General features: G+C 52.6%; 1 protein-coding gene across 2 annotated transcripts; it reads right to left on the bottom strand.

The window, feature by feature from the left end:
* Positions 1 to 13,179: 13,179 nt before the first annotated feature.
* On the bottom strand, positions 13,180 to 19,276 carry LOC143973775 (integrase/recombinase xerD homolog). 2 transcript variants are annotated; one of them, XM_077474622.1, is made up of 2 exons: positions 18,934 to 19,276; positions 13,180 to 15,717 (listed from the first exon to the last, which is right to left on the bottom strand). In XM_077474622.1, the coding sequence occupies exons 1-2, from the start codon at positions 19,052 to 19,054 to the stop codon at positions 14,741 to 14,743; spliced, it is 1,098 nt and encodes a 365-aa protein (XP_077330748.1). In that variant the 5' UTR covers positions 19,055 to 19,276; the 3' UTR covers positions 13,180 to 14,740. The 2 variants fall into 2 exon arrangements, with proteins under 2 accessions (XP_077330748.1, XP_077330747.1); XM_077474621.1 differs by lacking the exon at positions 18,934 to 19,276 and adding an exon at positions 18,290 to 18,452.
* Positions 19,277 to 19,723: the final 447 nt, after the last annotated feature.

Consider the following 19,723-nt stretch of genomic DNA (forward strand, 5'->3'; position numbering starts at 1 on the left):
CAGGGTTGTGGGGATGAGGCCCTTGTCCTCATCAACATGGGGACAAGGTGCTTTGAGGGGTCACAGACCCCCAAAGCATCCTCCCAATGTTGAGGGCATGTGGCCTGGTACGGTTCAGGAGGGAGGGGGGGCCGCTCTCTCGTCCCCCCCTCTTTTCCTGCGGCCTGCCAGGTTGCGTGCTCGGATAAAGGGTCTGGTATGGATTTTTAGGGGGAACCCCACGTAAATTTTTTTTTAAATTTGACGCGGGGTTCCCCTTAATATCCATACCAGACCTGAAGGGCCTGGTAATTGAATTTGGGGGACCCCCACGCTTTTTTTTTATTTATTTATTTATTTATTTTTTTATCAATGACTTTCAATGAGTGTTCTCTGTATTACGGAGCCGACAATTCATTATAGCTGCGAGTGATTTTAAAGGACTTTTTTTCCTGCATAAATGACACTTTGTGCAGGGACAATTCTAAGCACGGGAAACATGCGCCTCTTCACAGGCACACTATAGACACCCCCCCCCTACGAAATTTAAAGGAATATTACACTTTTATTGTTTCACTTTAATCATTATTAAAATCACTGCTCCCGAAAAAACGGCCGTTTTTAAAACTTTTTTTTGCATTGATACATGTCCCCTGGGGCAGGACCCGGGTCCCCAAACACTTTTTAGGACAGTATCTTGCAGAATCTTTTCTCTCTGTCAAATCTTTTTTCTCTGTCGAATATTTTCTCTATATAATCTTGGACTAATAGAGGTAAGGTTAGGCACATTCGACCACAGGTTCTATAGACACAGATTGTTGTCAGAGTCATGTCGAATCTCCTATTCTATATCGAACTGTTGTAACAATGAAAACGAAAATAAAGCATTTATTTATGTCGGATCTTTCGTTTTTCGGATTTTGTGCTTTCGTTATCGTTTGTCAAAACGAAAACGAAAATAGCTGAAATTCGGACGAAAATGCATTCGGACGAAAACGAATGCACATGTCTAGAAAATATATGTCTTATTGCAGCAGCCCTGGACCCCAGATTCTACAAACTAAAATTCCTGCCAGCAGAGGACAGTTTAAAAGTTCACCTCAAGGTCCAAGCTCTTGCTCTTGAAGTGAAAAGAAGATACGAGGAAGAGCAAACGCAACATCAATGTGAGGAACAACGGTCAACCAGTGCAGACATGACATTTTCTGAGAAGAGGCAAGTGTCTCTGTTAGACACTTTGCTCGGTTCTTCAGATTCAGATGACCACCAGAGTAATGGCGAGGATGACACTGGTCACATCCAAGATCAAGAAACCCACAGTGAAGTTGTGCGGAATGAGATACACATGTATTTCAGTGAGCAGGCTATTCTAAAGGAAGAAAATCCGCTGAAATGGTGGAAGGAAAATGAAAAGAGGTTTCCCATCTTGGCCATGCTGGCAAAGAGTTACTTGTCTGTGCCGGCAACATCAACCCCATCTGAAAGGCTTTTCTCAGTTGCTGGCAACATTGTGACTAAAAAAAGAGCAAGCCTAACATCAGAGCATGTTGATATGCTAACCTTCCTCCATTGCAATGCTAAAATATAGCATTGTAATGGAGGAAGTAACACAGGCCCCCAACCTTTTGCACTTGTCATGACTATGTTGTGTTCTTGTTGGGCTGTATTAGTGTATTTATGTTGAGATGGCTCATGGCTGCCTTCAGTGTTGTATTGGCCATATTTTTGCACAGCCACAGTGTTGAGCAGTGCTTTTGGTGGGCTTGGTTCCTCCTTGCTTCCTTCCTTGAAAACTGTTACCTCCTCAGGTATGTTTTACATTACAATTAAAGTAACACACCACAAAAATACTGCTCAATCAGCACTCTGACTCTACAATAACACTAAATATTCAATCATCAATGATTACAATTACATAGTGTTATTGTATGTTGACCAGAATTTTTGTGGTGTTAAACAACACTTTAGGTCAAGAGGCATAATGCCATATAAATTCTGCCTAACACTTTGCAAAAGATGCATGACTAGTGTAGCCCAGATATGACTCAGTCTGTTGTAACCAACCCTTTTACTCCGAGTCCTAACCCTTAAAACCCTTACCATTAAGAGACCACACCATTCTTTGGAGTAAAATGGCCACAACAGCCTTTATTAAAAACCAAAAACAAATAAAACTCCAAATTTTAATTTTAATCCTAAACATTTTCCACAACATGTGGAAACCACATATGATAAACAACATATGATAAACAACATATGATAAACAACATATGATAAACAACATATGATAAACAACATGTTTTACCCAAATTTTTTGTTGGTCAGTGACGGAGCTACTTTTTCCAAGTATACATATCTGTATACACACCAGGGGGCACTGCGGGACCTTTACCACCACCTTACCGGCCTCCAGCTGTGCCGCTCGGAGACAACCACTTTGTCCCGCAGTGCAACAAAACATTAACATCAAAAATTTGATGTACACACCGGAGGGGCCATCTCCCGATGAGCCCCCCACCAAATTAACCACCTCTTTTTATGCTACCGTCACTGACCAACAATAAATACCGCCACAGCCGGAAGGGGTGAAACCTCACCCCTGATGGCACCCCCACACCCTCAGGGCCGCCCTAATACCCTCCTGCAGCCCCAAAGACCAAAGGTCGATACCCACGTCAGTGAGGTGGACCCCATCCTTCCATAAATAGAGACCCACATTAATCTCCAATTCCTTATGGCGAATCACCAACCCCCCATCCCGTGCCAGAAAGCGCCCGACTACTTTATTCACCCGAATTCGCGCCTTATTCAGCCTATACACCGACCGAGCCATGCGCCAAGCAGTCCGCGCCACCATGTCTGACCAGAGTATCAAGGTATCTGGGAAGGTCGCGTGCAAGTACACTAGATCAGACTTGATGTCCGCTATCAGGTCCCTGACAGTCCGCACTCCCAAGTCATTGCCCCCAGCATGGATCACCAATACATCCGGTGGCCTGTCCAGCCTCGCATAACGCTCCACTTCCGGGACCACCCCGCCCCACAACATACCCGGCTTGCCCAGCCACCGTAGCACCGCCTCCCTCCTAGAGATACCCAACTGTCTCCCACCTGGTCGTGCGTCCCCCCTCCGGGCACCCCAACACACATAGGAATGCCCCAGGATCCAGATGAGGCGTGGAGGCCCTCCAGCTGAAAAGACAAAACATAACCCAACTGTCAGCGAACCAATAACATCCCCGTATCCCAAAACAGCACCAAAACACACAAAAAACCCCCGGTACCGGTACACAGTGTTCAACCTTCCTTCCCTTTTTTTTTTTTTTTATTCACAGACCAACTGAGGCCGAATGTAAGAGCGGAATCGCTTAGATTGCCATCTACCCAACCTGCGCACCGCCGCCTCATCCAACCCGCACCTGGCAGCCTCAGTAGCCGCCCCAATGCGGAAGGAGTGTGAGGCGTATGCGGAACTGTCCATGCCCATCCGCCCCAAACATTTGCGCAGCACTGCCACGAACTGGAACTTCGACAGGTGCGACCCGTCCTCATGTACCAAGAAAGGCCCCTCTCCTGCGGGCCTCACCCGTACAAACTCCCCCACCGTCCGCACAGGGCATACCGCACACCCCGGGATAGCGTACAATCCCAACTGCACTCCCACTCCCCTTTGATCAGTTTTCGACCTCCGCAGCCGCACCGACACCTTATCCTCAAACACCTCGACATCCTGGTTACCCAATCCGCCCACCATCCGCCGGGAAGGGCTCACCAATTCGCCAATGCGAAATGCCCCAAAAAAGGCCAACGAAAAAGCGGCCAAAAACAAAACAACCTCATAAATCGAGGAACACACCGACTCCAGTTGCTCCCCCAACATCAACAAATTCGCAAACGTAATAGGCCGCCTCCCATCCTGCCTCCTGTGCCCCTTCCTGTACCCCTTCATGGCTTGCCGCACCCAAAAGTCCTTAGTCAAATCCGACATACCCCGCAGCTTAAACCAAAACGCTATGCCCGCCATCTTCTTGTCAATCGCCGAAGCGGACTTCCCCGCCTCCATATTCCTGGACACAAAGTACAAAACCAGCAACCGAAAATCGGTCCCGCCCCCACAACCCTCCGACTCCAAAATGAACTCCGACCACTCCTGCCATACCTTCTGGTACGCCGACCACGTGGACATACTCACTGATCGTTGTATCCACCGTGCGACGATTCCAACGCCAATTCCCAGATCCAATCCGGGCACGGCACTCCCTCCATGTCCGCCTCTGGCGCCAGGGCCCTGAACTTGTCCCACTGGAAGCGAGACAAAGAATCAGCTAGGGTGTTATCCACTCCCGGAATATGTACAGCATAGATAAAAACATTCAATTGCAAGCAGCGCAACACCAACTGTCGCATTAAACGTATGACAGGCGGCGAAGACGCCGACATGCTATTGATAACCTGCACTACACCCATGTTGTCGCAATTCAAACGCAGTTTCAGGTTCCGGCATGCCTGCCCCCACAATTCCAAAGCCAGCACCACCGGAAACAGTTCCAACAGCACCAAATTCCCTAAGAAACCTGCCTCCACCCACGATTGAGGCCACGGTGCCGCACTCCAACTTCCTTGAAAAAACGCTCCGTATCCCGTAGATCCCACGGCGCCAGTAACCAATTCCACGTCGAAGTTGCTCACCGGGCCCGACATCCACACTGACCTGCCGTTGTACTCGGCAAGGAACAAACACCAAATCCGGAGGTCCTCCCTATGCTCCCTACTCAGCCGAATAAAGTGCGTAGGAGCCCGTACACCCGCCGTAGCGGCCGACAGCCGCCGACAGAAAACCCTCCCCATGGGAATGATACGGCAAGCAAAGTTCAACTTGCCCAGCAGAGACTGCAAAGCCCGTAACTGAACCTTCTTACAACCATGAACCGCCCTAATCTCCGCCTGCAAATCCCTGAGCTTCCCTTCTGGCAACCTGCACTCCATAGCCACGGAGTCGATCACAATGCCCAGGAAACTCAGCTCCGTCCGCGGGCCCTCCGTTTTGTCGGCAGCCAATGGCACACCAAACTTCGCCGCAATGTGTTGCAACGTGGACAACAAAATCGCACACACATTGGACGACGGAGGGCCCACGCAGAGAAAATCATCCAAGTAGTGGATGACGGAATCCAAGCCAGCCACGTCCCGCACAACCCACTCCAAAAAGGAACTAAATGCTTCAAACACAGCACAAGAAACCGAACAGCCCATTGGCAAACACCTATCTACGTAAAAGCAGCCCTGCCAACAACAACCCAGCAAATGAAAACTATCGGGGTGCACCGGCAACAGCCGAAACGCCGACTCCACATCGGCCTTAGCCATCAGCGCCCCCTGGCCATAACGGCGAACCCATCGTACCGCCGCGTCGAACGAGGTGTAAGAAACCGTGCAGGCCTCGGGGTCGATGAAATCGTTCACCGAACCCCCTTTCGGGAACGACAAGTGGTGTATCAATCTAAACTTGTTTGGCTCCTTCTTAGGAACCACCCCCAGCGGGGACACCACTAAATCGTCGAAAGGAACCTGAGCAAACGGCCCAGCCATCCTCCCCAATGCCACCTCCTTCGCCAACTTCTCAGAGACCACCGTCGGGTGTTGCTTAGCCGACTTCAAATTACTCGCAATCGGGGGAATCACAGTCAATGTACACGGAATCCTAAAACCGTCCTGAAATCCAGCGTTGATCAACCTTGCTGCCGCTCTATCCGGGTATCTATTTAGAAAAGGCAGCATCCTTTCCCGCATCACCGGAGTCGTCCCTCTTGTTCGCAGGCTCACCGGCACGCTTTCCTTTCTTGAAGCACTTAGCGAGGGCATGTGCCCCCCCGCAGCCCGAACATTCGTGCTTAAATCTGCAGCCACCGCCCAACTTGCAAGAGCCCTCGTTGAACTGCCAGCACACTCCCCACTTTCTTCCGGCCGGCGATCCCGAGGAGTTGCTACCCCCGGCCCCCCCTTGAAAAGACTGAGGCGGGGTCCTAGCCGACGCCATTAGCCGCATCCAGAGGCTAATATCCTTATGATCCCAGCGCAAGGCCGGGCGTACCGCCCTGCGCTGCCGAAACTGCTCGTCATAGCGCAGCCATGCGGAGCCCCCGTAAACACGATACGCCTCCCCGATGGCGTCCATGTAACAAAATAATGCCGAACAGTGTTCGGGGTTCTTCTCGCCGACTACACTAGCAAAGATAGCAAAGGCTTGGAGCCAATTGGCAAACGTCCTCGGAATCAGGCGGTAACGCCGTTTTTCTTCGTCCTCCTTTTTCGTATCGTCCGGTTTTACCCTGTCCAGATTAAACTTCTCAAGAGGCAGCAAGGAGAAAATCTCCACATACTCCCCTTTCCAAATCTTGTCCCGGACATCCTGCTTTAAGTGGGCTCCTAACGGTCCCTCGAAGCACACATACACCTCGCAGTGCGCCGCATCCGCGATCCGCACGATGTCGGCTCTCCCAGTGGTCTCCGTGGTCCCTGACACTGCCGCACTCACCTTCTCCGCCGCCTGCACCGCTGCCGGGACCGGCTGCGACTCCGCGGTGGAGGGCCCCTGTACACCGCCGGCGGCCGGCACCACGCCCACCGTGGACCCGCCCGGGGGGGCCTCAGTCGGCGCGGCCCCCTGACCACCCTCGAACTGGCCCACCAAAGCCCGCAGACCCTCCAGCAACTCCAGTAACGGACCCCCAGCACCCGGGACCGCAGCCCCACTCCCCACCCGCGGTTGGACAGGACCCGCCAACAGCGTAGCGGGAGGCACCGCCTCCCCCCCCGCACAGCAGCCCCACCCAATAAACCCCGCAACACATTGGCAAAATCAACATTTTCATGGGACTTACCGGGCTGACTGGGCGCCGCTCCAACAGCCGCTGAGCTGACCTCCCCCGCCGCTTGCTCCTCCACGTCATCCGACAATTCGCCCTCAGACCGACTCCCGTCATCTTGACTCTCACGGAGCGGCAGCCCCTCCGGGGAGGTGCTCCTGGATGCCGGGCGCCTCCGCGCCCCGGCCCGATCTTCCGCCGGCGCCGAGCCGGCCAAGCGACGGCGCTGACCTCCCTTCGAGCACGCAGGTGGGCCGGTCCTGGCACCACTCCTGCCACGAAAGTCTTGTCCCCGTGCACACGGTGGCGTCCACCCACCCACTGTGCCGTCCAGAGACCCACAAACATGATCCGCAGAGGCTGGAGCTGACGCTTCACTGGTGACCCCCCCCCCGCGGCTCGTGCGAAGCCGCCGGGGTGCCCGGCGTGTCCCGCCCGGTGGCCGCCGGCTTCTTCCTCTTCTGTGCGCTGCGTGACATCCCGCCACGGACTCCCTTCGGCTCGTGCAGAGCTGCAGGGGTGACTGGTCCCGCTACCACCGGATCCGGCTCCCTCCCCTTCCCAGCAGAGTCCCGTGCAAACCTCCCACCCCTCCCCCTCAGCTCGTGCAGAGCTGCCGGGGGCGACACCAAGGAAGAGTCCCGGTCCCCCCGCCCCACCCACAAGTCCCCATCCCCAGCAAGGCTCCTGGCTGTGTAGCTGCTCCTTCCCCCTGGCTCGTGCAGAGCCACCGGGGACGATAAGGCCGGGGATCTTCTCCTCCTCACCCCCGGGGAAGCGGCGCCATGTCGGCCCGTGGCCCCGCCCCCCGTCACGGGGCCGCGGCGTGCAGGCCGTCCAGGCCCCCGCCGGGAAAGCTGGCTGGCTCCTCTTTGCTGGCGGCACCGAGTGATCCCCCCTCGGACTCCTGGCCCCCCGGGAAGGCCCCGCTATAGCCCCGGGAGAGTACCTTGATGGCGGCCTCGAGATCCTGCCGCGTGTTGCCGCGCCGTCCTCTCCAGCCCGTCCGCCATCGTCCTGCCGTCCGTCCGCTTCTGCCAGCACCGCCGCGACCTGGCGCTGCAACCAATCGGGCCCCCAGGATGCCGCCGCCGTTCTGAGCTGCTCCAGCAACGCCGCCGCGTCCGCCATCTGCAAACTGGAAAAACGAGGAGCAGTGGAAAAACTGCCTCCTCGCGCGTTCTCCCTTCGACTGCCCGTTCGTAGCTCCGCCCCCTTTTTATATGGCCGCTCCCCTTCGTTTCTCCGCCTACCTGCTCTAAACCACCACCTTAGTGTGTCACTTGACACACTGTCATGCCCGGCCCTCCTCTACATTCCTCCCAGCTCCATTTTCGCTCCGGTCCTCTCTTTCTGAAGGCATTATGTGTGGTTGAGGAGTAGTAAGGTAAGGTTACCCAGCACAATGCCTTCTGAATTCATCTTTTGCAAAGTGTTAGGCAGAATTTATATGGCATTTTCATGCCTCATGCCCTAAAGCGGTACGTTTTATTTTTGGGAACTTGTGTTTTTGCACAGAGTGTTGAGCAGCAGTTCAGACTTCAGACTCAGAGCAGCAGTGATTTTGTTGGATATGGCTCCTTCTTGAAAACTATGTTACCTCCTCAGGTATGTTTTACATTACAATTAAAGTAACACACCACAAAAATACTGCTCAATCAGCACTCTGACTCTACAATAACACTAAATATTCAATCATCAATGATTACAATTACATAGTGTTATTGTATGTTGACCAGCATTTTTGTGGTGTTAAACAACAACACTTTAGGTCAAGAGGCATAATGCCATATAAATTCTGCCTAACACTTTGCAAAATATGCATTCTGATCTGAAGGCATTATGTGCGGTTGAGTAGTAAGGTTAGTTAGTACCACACATTGTTGCACAATGCCTTCTGAATGCATCTTTTGCAAAGTGTTAGGCAGAATTTATATGGCATTTTCATGCCTCATGCCCTAAAGCGTTACCTTGTATTTTTTGCCACTTGTGTTTTTTTTGCAAACACAGTGTTGAGCAGCAGTTCAGACTCGAGCAGCAGTGCTTTTGTGGATATGGCTCCGCCTCCTTCTTGAAAACTATGTTACCTCCTCAGGTATGTTTTGCATTAGAATTAAAGTAACACGACACATAAATACTGCTCAATCAGCACTCTCTACAATAACACTATGTATTTAATTCAATCGAAGATGATTACAATACATAGTGTTATTGTATGTTGACCAGCATTTTTGTGGTGTTAAACAATAACACTTTAGGTCAAGAGGCATAATTCCATATAAATTCTGCCTAACACTTTGCAAAAGATGCATTCTGAAGGCATTATGTGTGGTTGAGTAGTAAGGTAACACACAATGCCTTCAGGATGCATCTTTTGCAAAGTGTTAGGCAGAATTTATATGGAATTTTCATGCCTCATGCCCTAAAGCATTACCTTTTTATTTTTGGGCATTTTATTTTGGTATATTATGTCTTTCATGTGTTTTGTACACACTACACAGTGTTGAGCATGAGCAGCAGTGCAGAGCAGCAGTGCTTTTGTAGCATTTTTATATGGCATTTTTTTTAATGCTTCAGGCTCTGAATTAATGCCAATGGCATAACCATTATTCGTGCCTGATGCTAAAGTGGTGTTTACATTTTATTTTTGGCACTTTTTTATACTGTAAAAACTTTACCACATTGAAGTACTTTTTGGAAAAAATTTAATAAAAGTTGAAATATTATATTTAGAAGTTGTACGTATCATTTTTTTGTAAAGTTATCCAAAGGATTATTATCTAATCACAAAAAGAACACACTAGATTCATTAAAAAAAAAATAAAAAAATAATCGGATAGTCGTTGACTAATCGAAAAAATAATCGATAGATTAGTCGACAGACAAATTAATCGTTAGTTGCAGCTCTACTGCTATACCACTTGTACTCCACCATCCCCATTTCTTACCCTTCTAAAATGATGAGACCACACCTTCATTTTGAAGTATAAATGGCCATAGCAGCCTATTTATTATTCACACCATATAAATCACTCCAATATCAAATATATACCAAAATATCCCTTCCGTAACAACTTGTTCAACTCCAGTCTGTTGGTCTTTGACGGCCCCCCGAACTCCAAAACATATTCCACCAATACACTGCGGACCTTTTTCCACATGATAGGCCTCCAGCGGATAATCAGCTCGGAGACAACCCCCTTCCCGCAGTGCAACCATTACAGTATTCCAGCTAACCTTTCCCTGGAATACACCGGAGGGGCACATACTACCGATGAGCCCCCCACCCCTTTCCATCACATATGTTTACTGCCACCGTCAAAGACCAACAAAACACTGCCACAAGGACTCCCCCACACCCCCGGGGCCCGCTGGATCCCATCTTTGAGTCCCAGAGCCCAGAAAACTATCCCCACTACCTAGAGGTGTATTCTAACACCCTCAATTACAGGCCCGCATTAGTTTCCACCTCTACTTTCCTGATCACCAGGCACCCCATTCTGAGCCACAACCTCCCCACCACCTGAGTATTAGACAACCGTATGAAGTCATAAAATATCTGACTTAACGTCCGAGATCAGCTCCCTGATCATTCGAACCCAAAAGCATTACCCCTTGCATGCATAACCCAAATGGCCGGTGGTTTATCCCGCCACGCCTAACGTTCCACTTCCCATATCACCTTGCTGCACCTCAACCCCCATACACCTAGCCAGTGAACACATGCCTCCCTCCTCTAACTACCCAACTGTCTGCCAACCGATCTCGCATCTGCTCTCCTGCCCCCCCAACAAACATACAGATAACAAAGAAAATCCAGACAAGGCGTATAAGTCCTCCATCTGGACAAAAAAATAAACGGCAAACAAAGGCAGCACCAACTTTAAAGTAAACCAATGTAACCCCACACCACAAACAACACAGCTTGTATGTACAGACTACTCCCCCACTTGTGTGTTTTTTTATTTTATTATTATTATTATTATTTTTTCCACCATCACATGAAGGCATAGGTAAGTGCGTAATCGCTTTGCTTCCCACCTACCATTCCTCCTTACCGCCGCCTCATCCAACCCATATCTGGCAGCTTCTAAAGCTGCCCCGATGTGGAAGGAGTGTGAAGCGTATTCTGCACCATCCAACCTTGCGTCCCAGTGGCATTTTCAGAACATCCACCTGAACTGGAACCTCGACCAATACTTCCCAGCCTTGTGCCACATGAACTGCCCCCCATGCCATCTGTTCCAAACCCTAGAAACTCCCTAACCGTTATATCCCTTTTTTTTTTTTTATTATTATTATTTTATGATTTATTTATTTTTTATTACTCTGAATCCTGGTAACACAAACAGCAGCACCTCCACCCCTCCTACCCTTTGATCATTTTTTTTTTTTTTATTGTCCAACCCAAACTCCTTTTTTCAATCCACCCTGCACAGCAGGTTAAACAAAAGCCAAAAACCCACCAGTTTCCGCTCGATGGCAGATACCGACCCCGTTTACCAAGTTCCTGGAACCACAGTACCACCAACAAGCTTACCCCCCACACAGCCATGTTCGACCTCAGACTCCTGCACCGAACAACCCACCCTTCTTTTCATACCTTTACATAAGCCGCCCATGTGGACTCACTGGCTGACTGCCCTGTTACCTCCCGTGGTGACTCCAATGCCATCTCCCATACCCAGCCCGAGTAGGGAACTCCTCCCCCTCTGTGTCCGGCTAACTCTCTGAACCTATCCCACCGAAAATAGATGCACGAGTAAGCCCCCCGTGTTTCCGAAGCCTGCAAGATGAATAGCATATAGAAAATGTTCAACTGCACCCAACGCAACACAAAATGGCATAGCCGCCATATGACCAGTTGTGACAATGCGGACATGTGGTTGACCACGTAAACCACACCCACATAATCACAATTCAACTCCGTGTCAGGTTCCTGCATGACCCTTACCCCAGCTCCATAGCCAGAACCACTGGAAAAATTCCAATAGCACAAGTTTACGAATGAACACCCCACTTCCACCCAACAAAATTGGGGCCAAATTTCCACCCTCTATTGCCCCTGAAAGAGAAATTTCCCCCAAATCCGTTTACCCCGCTGTGTTCGTGACCTCTTTTGCCATCGACCTGGCATCCACCTATCGTCCGTTATATGTGGCCAAGAACTCGTACCAAACCTTCGAACCCTCCCCGTGTTCCGCATTTAACTGTTTAAATTATCCAGGGCCTGACACCCCCACTGTAGCAGATGGCAGCCGTCGGCCAAAACCTGCTCATTGGAATAAAACCGGCAGGTGAAATTGAACTTACCCAGCAACGAATGCAAAGTCCTCAACTGTACCTCACGCCGTCCCTGGGCCTCCCACACCCCCTTCTATAGGACCTCCAACTTGGTCACCGACAGATGACCCTCCGTAACCCCCGAAACAATCACAATGCCAGAACAAAATAGTACAATATCCCTCGTCGGCCCCCTGTGTTTTGCAGCCAATGGCACTAATGAACCTACCTGCAATGTGCTGCAATGTATAAAGTATAATCGCACACACATCGGAGGAAGACGGCCCAACACACAAACGTCCAAGCCATGTATGATTGAATCAGGGACCGACACGTCTCTCCCCCCCCCCCCACTCCGGTAAAGAACTAAACAACTAACCATAGCCCACTAAATTGAGAAACCCATGGGCAGGCATCGTTCCAAGAAAAAAAAAACAGATAAGTGAGGAAACGAGGCGAAACGTGTCTGGTTCCTTCTCAGGCACCACCCCCACTGTAGACACCATTAAAAACCCCGGAGGCAAGCCGCCTCGCTATTTCCGTATCTACTTATGAAAGGCTGCAACCTTTTCACCCCCTTCCAAAAGTCATCCCTTGTGTGACTAGGCTCGCCTGTACATGACTAGTGTAGTCTGAATGTTCCCCTTATACTATTCCTTACCTATTAGAAACGAGACCACACCATAGGTTGGAGTAAACTGGCCACAACAGCCTTTATTAAACATAACTCAAAATTCACTCCAATAACTTGTAAATATGAAAATATATAAATATATAAATATATAAATATAAATAACTTTATTAACATTAAACCACATTAAATAACATTAACTGCCCATTCTGGTGATCTCTGACGGTGACCCCACTTAAGCCAATACCAAATCACTGCGGTACACCTGACCAACTTCCCAAAGGCCTCCACCTGTGACCGGTCGGAGACAACTTCCGCCAGTGAACATAACCGTATTCCCTCCAACGTTCAGGAATACCCAGAGGGGCCGATCGTTAGATGAGCCCCCCACACCCTCAGATCCCTTCTGAGTACCTGTCTACCGTCAGAAACCACCAGAAAACACACCGCCAACACGAAAAACTTTCAGCTGCCGTGACAACCGATGAAACCTGCAAAAGAAGAAAAAGACCAGCAACAAAACACCACAAAACAAACACATAACAATAGGGCGGGAGGGTGGGAAAAACTGCCTCCTCTGTGTCACACTGGGCTCCGAATGATTCCTTAAAGCCACACCTCTCCCTTTTATGTGACCCCTCCCCTACACTGAACTTGTTTCCTGCAAACCTTTTCCTGAACTCCACCCATAAAGCTTAACCCTCTGTGTCCCTCATCCACACTGTCATGTCCAGCACTCCTTATATCATTGCATTCTTAATCCGTGCTTCTCTTGACTAGTGTAGTCTGAATGTTCCCCTTATACTATTCCTTATCTATTAGAAACGAGACCACACCATAGGTTGGAGTAAACTGGCCACAACAGCCTTTATTAAACATAACTCAAAATTACTCCAATAACTTGTAAATATGAAAATATATAAATATATAAATATATATAAATATATAAATATAAATATAAATAACTTTATTAACATTAAACCACATTTTAATTAACATTAACTGCCCATTCTGGTGATCTCTGACGGTGACCACACTTAAACCAATACCCAATCACTGCGGTACACCTGACCAACTTCCCAAAGGCCTCCACCTGTGACCGGTCGGAGACAACTTCCGCCAGTGAACATAACCGTATTCCCTCCAACGTTCAGGAATACCCAGAGGGGCCGATCGTTAGATGAGCCCCCCACACCCTCAGATCCCTTCTGAGTACCTGTCTACCGTCAGAAACCACCAGAAAACACACCGCCACAGCCCGAAAAGGGTGACCCCCTCAACCTTGAGGGCCACCCCACACCCGAAGAGCTTTCTGTATCCCCTCCTGTAAGCCAAAGGACCAGAGGTCAATCCCCACATCCGATAGATGAACGCCATCCCGCCTAAGATAAAGCCCTACATTCACCTCCAATTCCCTGTGTCTTACCACAATGCCCCCGTTCTGCACTACAAACCGCCCAACAACCTTATTAACCCTAATCCTAGTTTTCTCAAGGCTGGCTAAAGACCTGGCCCCCCGCCACACCGTTCTGGCCACAATGTCCGACCACACCAAAATGGTGCCCGGGAAAAGGACTCACATGCGCAACACATCAGCCTTGATATCCGCCAAAATGTCCTTCACTTTCCGAACTCCCAGGTCATTGCCCCCCGCATGAACAACCAGCACATCCGGGGGCCTATCCCTCAAAGCGAAGCGCTCCACCTCCCTCATGACACGCTCCCACCTCATGCCCGGGAAACCCAACCACATCACCCTAGCTACCTCCCTGGGGATACCCAATTGCCTGCCTGCTGGTAGAGAATCACCTCTCCTGGCCCCCCAGCAGACGTACGAATGCCCCAGGATCCAAACGAGGCATTGAGAACCTCCATCTGGAATGAAAACAAGAGAAATAACACAACAACCAAAGGAATGTTACAAGCACAGTCCTCCCCCCCATAAATCCCACAGCAAACAACACCCCCAGCCGCACCTTCCTTACCCCAGTAGCAACTGCGGCCGGACATAGGACCGGAACCTCCGGGACTCCCATCTACCAATCCGGCGAACCACCGCCTCCTCCAGCCCACATCGAGCCGCTTCCGTGGCCGCCCCAATCCGAAAAGAGTGGGACGCGTAGTCCCACTCATCCAAACCCACCGCCCTCAGGCATTGCCGAAAGACCGACACAAACTGAAAACGGGATAGAAAAGAGCCCTCCTCGTGCACCAAAAAGGGGCCCGCCCCCGCAGGCCGTACCGCCCGGAAAGCCCGTACCGCCGCCACCGGGCACACTACCGAGCCCGGCAGGGCGAGCAGCGTAATCGCCACTCCCTTGCCCCGTTGATCAGTCTTAGACCTACGCAACCGTATACTCACCCGATCCGCAACCACCTGCACATCCTGATCCAACAGACCCCCAGCCACCCGTTTTGAGCGACACACCAACTCCCCAATCCTAAAAGCCCCATAAAACGCCAACGAAAACGCTGCCGTAAACAGAACGGTCTCGTAAGCAGACGAGCAAACGTCCACCAGCCGAGAACAAATTGCCACCAAATTGTCAAATGACACCGGCCGGCGCGCATCCCTACCCTTCCAATCCCTCCTGTACCCCTTCAACGTTTGCCTCACCCAAAAATCCTTCGTCCCGTCCGGCTCCCCCCACAGTTTGAACAAAAAGGCCAACCCCGCCAGCTTCCGCTCAATAGACGCGGGAGACAGGCCCGTCTCAATGTTCCGGGCAACCCAGTACAATACCACCCAGCGCCGGTCGGAGCCCCGACCAGCCACTCCAACCTCCCGCAGGAACGCCCACCATTCCGCCCACACTCTAGAATAAGCGGACCATGTAGCCTCACTCAACGACCTTTTTAACCAACCTGCGGCGATTCCAAGGGAAGTTCCCACATCCACCCGGGGCAGGGCGCCCCCGACTCCTCCGCTCCCGGCGCCAGCTGCCGGAACTTGTCCCACTGAAAACGAGAGAGCGAGTCAGCCAAAGAATTCTCCACCCCAGGTATGTGCACAGAATAAACGTAAACATTGAGCCGCAAACAGCGAAAGACCAGCTGTCGCAGCAGCCGGATGACCGGGGGGGAGGAAGCAGTCATCCGATTGAGGACCTGGACCACCCCCATGTTATCGCAATTGATGCGCAACTTCAAATTACGAAACTCCGCCCCCCACAGCTCCAATGCCACCACTATCGGGAACAATTCTAGCAAAACCAAATTGCCCAACAACCCCGCAACCTCCCATGAGCGTGGCCAAGGTTCCGCACTCCACCGACCCCGGAAAAATGCCCCATAACCCGTTGAGCCAGCCGCGTCAGTAACCAACTCCACATCGAAGTTGCTCACTGGCCCCGACATCCACATAGCCCGCCCATTATACGACTCCAAAAATTCATGCCAAGCCCGCAGGTCCTCCCGGTGTTCCCTTCGCAAACGCACAAAGTGGGTAGGGGCGGTTACCCCGGCAGTGGCCCCCGACAGCCGTCGGCAGAACACACGGCCCATAGGGATGATCCGGCAAGCGAAATTCAGCTTGCCCAACAGGGACTGCAGGGCCCGAAGCTGAACCTTCGGCCGGCCCTGCATGCCTGCCAACTCCGCCTGCAGATCCCGTAATTTATTCTCTGGCAAGCGACACTCCATTGCCATAGAATCAATCACGATTCCCAAAAAACTCAATTCCGTCACCGGGCCTTCCGTCTTATCCCCCGCCAACGGCACCCCGAACCTGCCCGCAATGTGCTGCAACGTGGACAGAAGAATCGCACACACATTGGAGGCAGGCGGGCCCACGCACAGAAAGTCATCCAAATAGTGGATGACCGACTCCAGGCCCGAAACATCTCTCACCACCCATTCCAAAAATGAACTAAAAGCTTCAAAATAGGCGCATGAAATGGAACAACCCATGGGCAGGCACAAGTCCACATAAAACTTGCCCCGCCAATGGCATCCCAACAGCCGGAAGCTGTCCGGGTGGACCGGCAGAAGGCGAAACGCCGATTCCACATCCGCCTTGGCCATGAGAGCCCCACGACCATACCGCCTGACCCACCGTACCGCCGCGTCAAAAGACGTGTAGGAAACCGTACACGCCTCCGGGTCAATGAAATCATTGACCGACCCCCCTTTCGGAAAAGACAGGTGATGAATCAAGCGAAACTTCCCCGGCTCCTTCTTAGGAACTACACCCAACGGGGAGACCACCAGGTCCCCCCACGGCTGCACTTCGAAAGGACCACCCATCCGGCCCAGCGCCACCTCTTTACCCAATTTGTCATCCACAACCCCCGGGTGATCTAAAGCCGATCGCAAATTCCTGGCCACCGGCGGCACCCCTCCCAAAGAACAGGGAATCCTAAAACCGTCCCGAAAACCCAGAATTAACCCCCGCGCCGCCGCACCATCCGGATACCTATTTAGGAAAGGAAGCATCCTTCCCAGGTTCACCGGCGTCATCCCTTTTGTGACCGGCGGCACCGGCACGCTGACCTTTTTTGAAACAGCGGGACAGGGGGTGGGTGCCGCCGCACCCGGAGCACTCATGCTTGAAACGGCACGCGCCTCCGAATTTACAAGCCCCTTCATTAAAGGGCCAGCACACCCCCCACTTCTTTCCGGCCGGCAGTCCCGAGGAAGACGCACTCCCGGCCCCCCCCTGAAGAAACGGAGTGGGTGCCCGCGGAGCAGACATAAGCCTCATCCAGAGGCTTATGTCCTTGTGATCCCACCGCAGGTCAGCCCGCACTGCCTTACGCTGACGAAACTGCTCATCATAGCGCAGCCAAGCCAGCCCTCCATACACTCGGTGAGCCTCCCCAATCGCGTCCAGGTAACAAAATAACGCCGAGCAATGCTCGGGGTTCTTTTCCCCTATCACGCTAGCCAAGATAGCGAACGCCTGAAGCCAATTTGCAAATGTGCGCGGGATCAGCCGATACCTACGCTTCTCCTCGTCGTCCTTCTTGGAACTGTCCGGCTTAACCCTGTCCAAATTAAATTTCTCGAGGGGGAGCAAAGAGAAAATCTCCACATACTCACCCTTACCGATCTTGTCCCGCACCTCCTGCTTCAAATGCGCCCCCAATGGGCCTTCGAAACAAACATAGACTTCGCACCGGGCAGCATCCGCGATCCTAACCAGGTCAGACCGCGCCCCCAGGTCCGCGGGCACCGGGGGGACCCCCGAGCCCACAGCCCCCGTATCCATGCTCCCCGACACCGCAGCAGGCGGTGCATCCCGCGCAGGAATGACCTCCGCCCCCCCGGCCCCCCACAGTACCCATCCAGGGGGCCACCTGAGGCGACCCGGAGCCCCCAGCAAACTTACCAACCAGGGCCTGCAGCCCCCCCAACAGCTCCTGCAACTGACCTGACGGCCCCCCCGGGGCCACAGGCCCCGCCCCCTGCGCTGAACCTGCCGCAACCCCCCCCAAGACGTCCCGGGATCCCGTGGGTACCGCACCCCCCTGCGCCACCCCCATCAGATCCCGCAAGGCATCCGCCAGCAATGTAGACTCCCGCAACTTACCCGGGCCCCCAGGGGCCTCGGCGACCGGTACCGGTCCGGGTGCAGAAAAGGACCCCTCCTCCTCCTGGGACAGCTCGCTCTCCGAACCGACCTCTCCAGCGCGCACCGGGGACGCGGCCATCCCCCTGTGCTCCGCGCGGTCCATCTGGTCCCTGCGATCCGGGACTGCAGGCAATGTCCTCCTCCCCCCGCCGCCCCCGGCATGCCAGCGTCTAAAACCAGCCCTGCCAGGCACCTTGGCAGCCTTCCGCGACCCTCCCTCCCCCCCCTCCAGCATGCGACCCCCCCGGAGCGCCCCCTCCCCCCCACCGCGCGGATGCTGGCCCCAGACCCAGCATGCCGCAGATCCCCCGCCACGTGCACCGCCCCTAGGCCTGCCGACCCAGAGCCATCCACACTCCCCCCCACCTCCACCGGGCCCCGTGCGGTCCCGGCGCCATTTCCATGCGGCCGCGAAGCCCCGCCCCCCTCCGGTCGGCGGCGCAACGACCGCCCGGACCGGGGGGAGCCGAGAACCTGCCGTTTTGCCGGGGGGACCGATCGGTCCACCCCCGGGCTCCGGGAGTCACGAGGCGGCCGAGGAGTAGGCCCAGGAGAAAAACGCGCCGGAGGCCGAGACCTCCGCACGCGCAGTGGAACCTCACCTGTCCCGCCGCCGTCCACATCGCCGTCCGCCAGGTCACCCACACGTTCCCGCAGCCAGTCCGCACCGTGCACCTCCGCCGCCCGTCGCAGCCGCGCGAAGAGTCCCTCGAGGTCCGCCATAGCAGAGGAGCAGCGAAAAAAAACTGCCTCCTCTGTGTCACACTGGGCTCCGAATGATTCCTTAAAGCCACACCTCTCCCTTTTATGTGACCCCTCCCCTACACTGAACTTGTTTCCTGCAAACCTTTTCCTGAACTCCACCCATAAAGCTTAACCCTCTGTGTCCCTCATCCACACTGTCATGTCCAGCACTCCTTATATCATTTCATTCTTAATCCGTGCTTCTCTTTGTCCTCGCATGAAGCCACAATACAATGGATGGGTCCCCCCACCCCCTTACACTCGTGTTTAACTGAACTGACAGGACCTCACATTGCACTGCCAACCCACCCCTTTCTTTTCAGCCGAGGGGGGTATAGTTTCCTCTACTACTACAGAAACCGCATCCAGAAGCCGCTATCCTGTGATCCCCATTAAGAAACGGCCATACTGACCTGCGCGGCCTAAACCGCTCATCATCCCGTAGCCAATCAGATCCCCCTTTTTAACATGTGCACCTACCAATGGCCTACATATAACAGAACAACGCCGAACCATGTTCGGGTTCTTCCCCCCATGACAATCGCATTATGGCGACTGCCTTCGGCAAAAGCGATCGGTACCTCCTCTTACCTTCATCCTTTTTCCCTTGATCTTCCTGCTTGACCCAATACACTTAAAATGTAAATT

Source organism: Lithobates pipiens, unplaced genomic scaffold (genome assembly GCF_037356315.1).
Source record: "Lithobates pipiens isolate NorthernLeopardFrog02 unplaced genomic scaffold, aLitPip1_a1.2 Scaffold_96, whole genome shotgun sequence".
Lineage (NCBI taxonomy): Eukaryota > Metazoa > Chordata > Amphibia > Anura > Ranidae > Lithobates > Lithobates pipiens.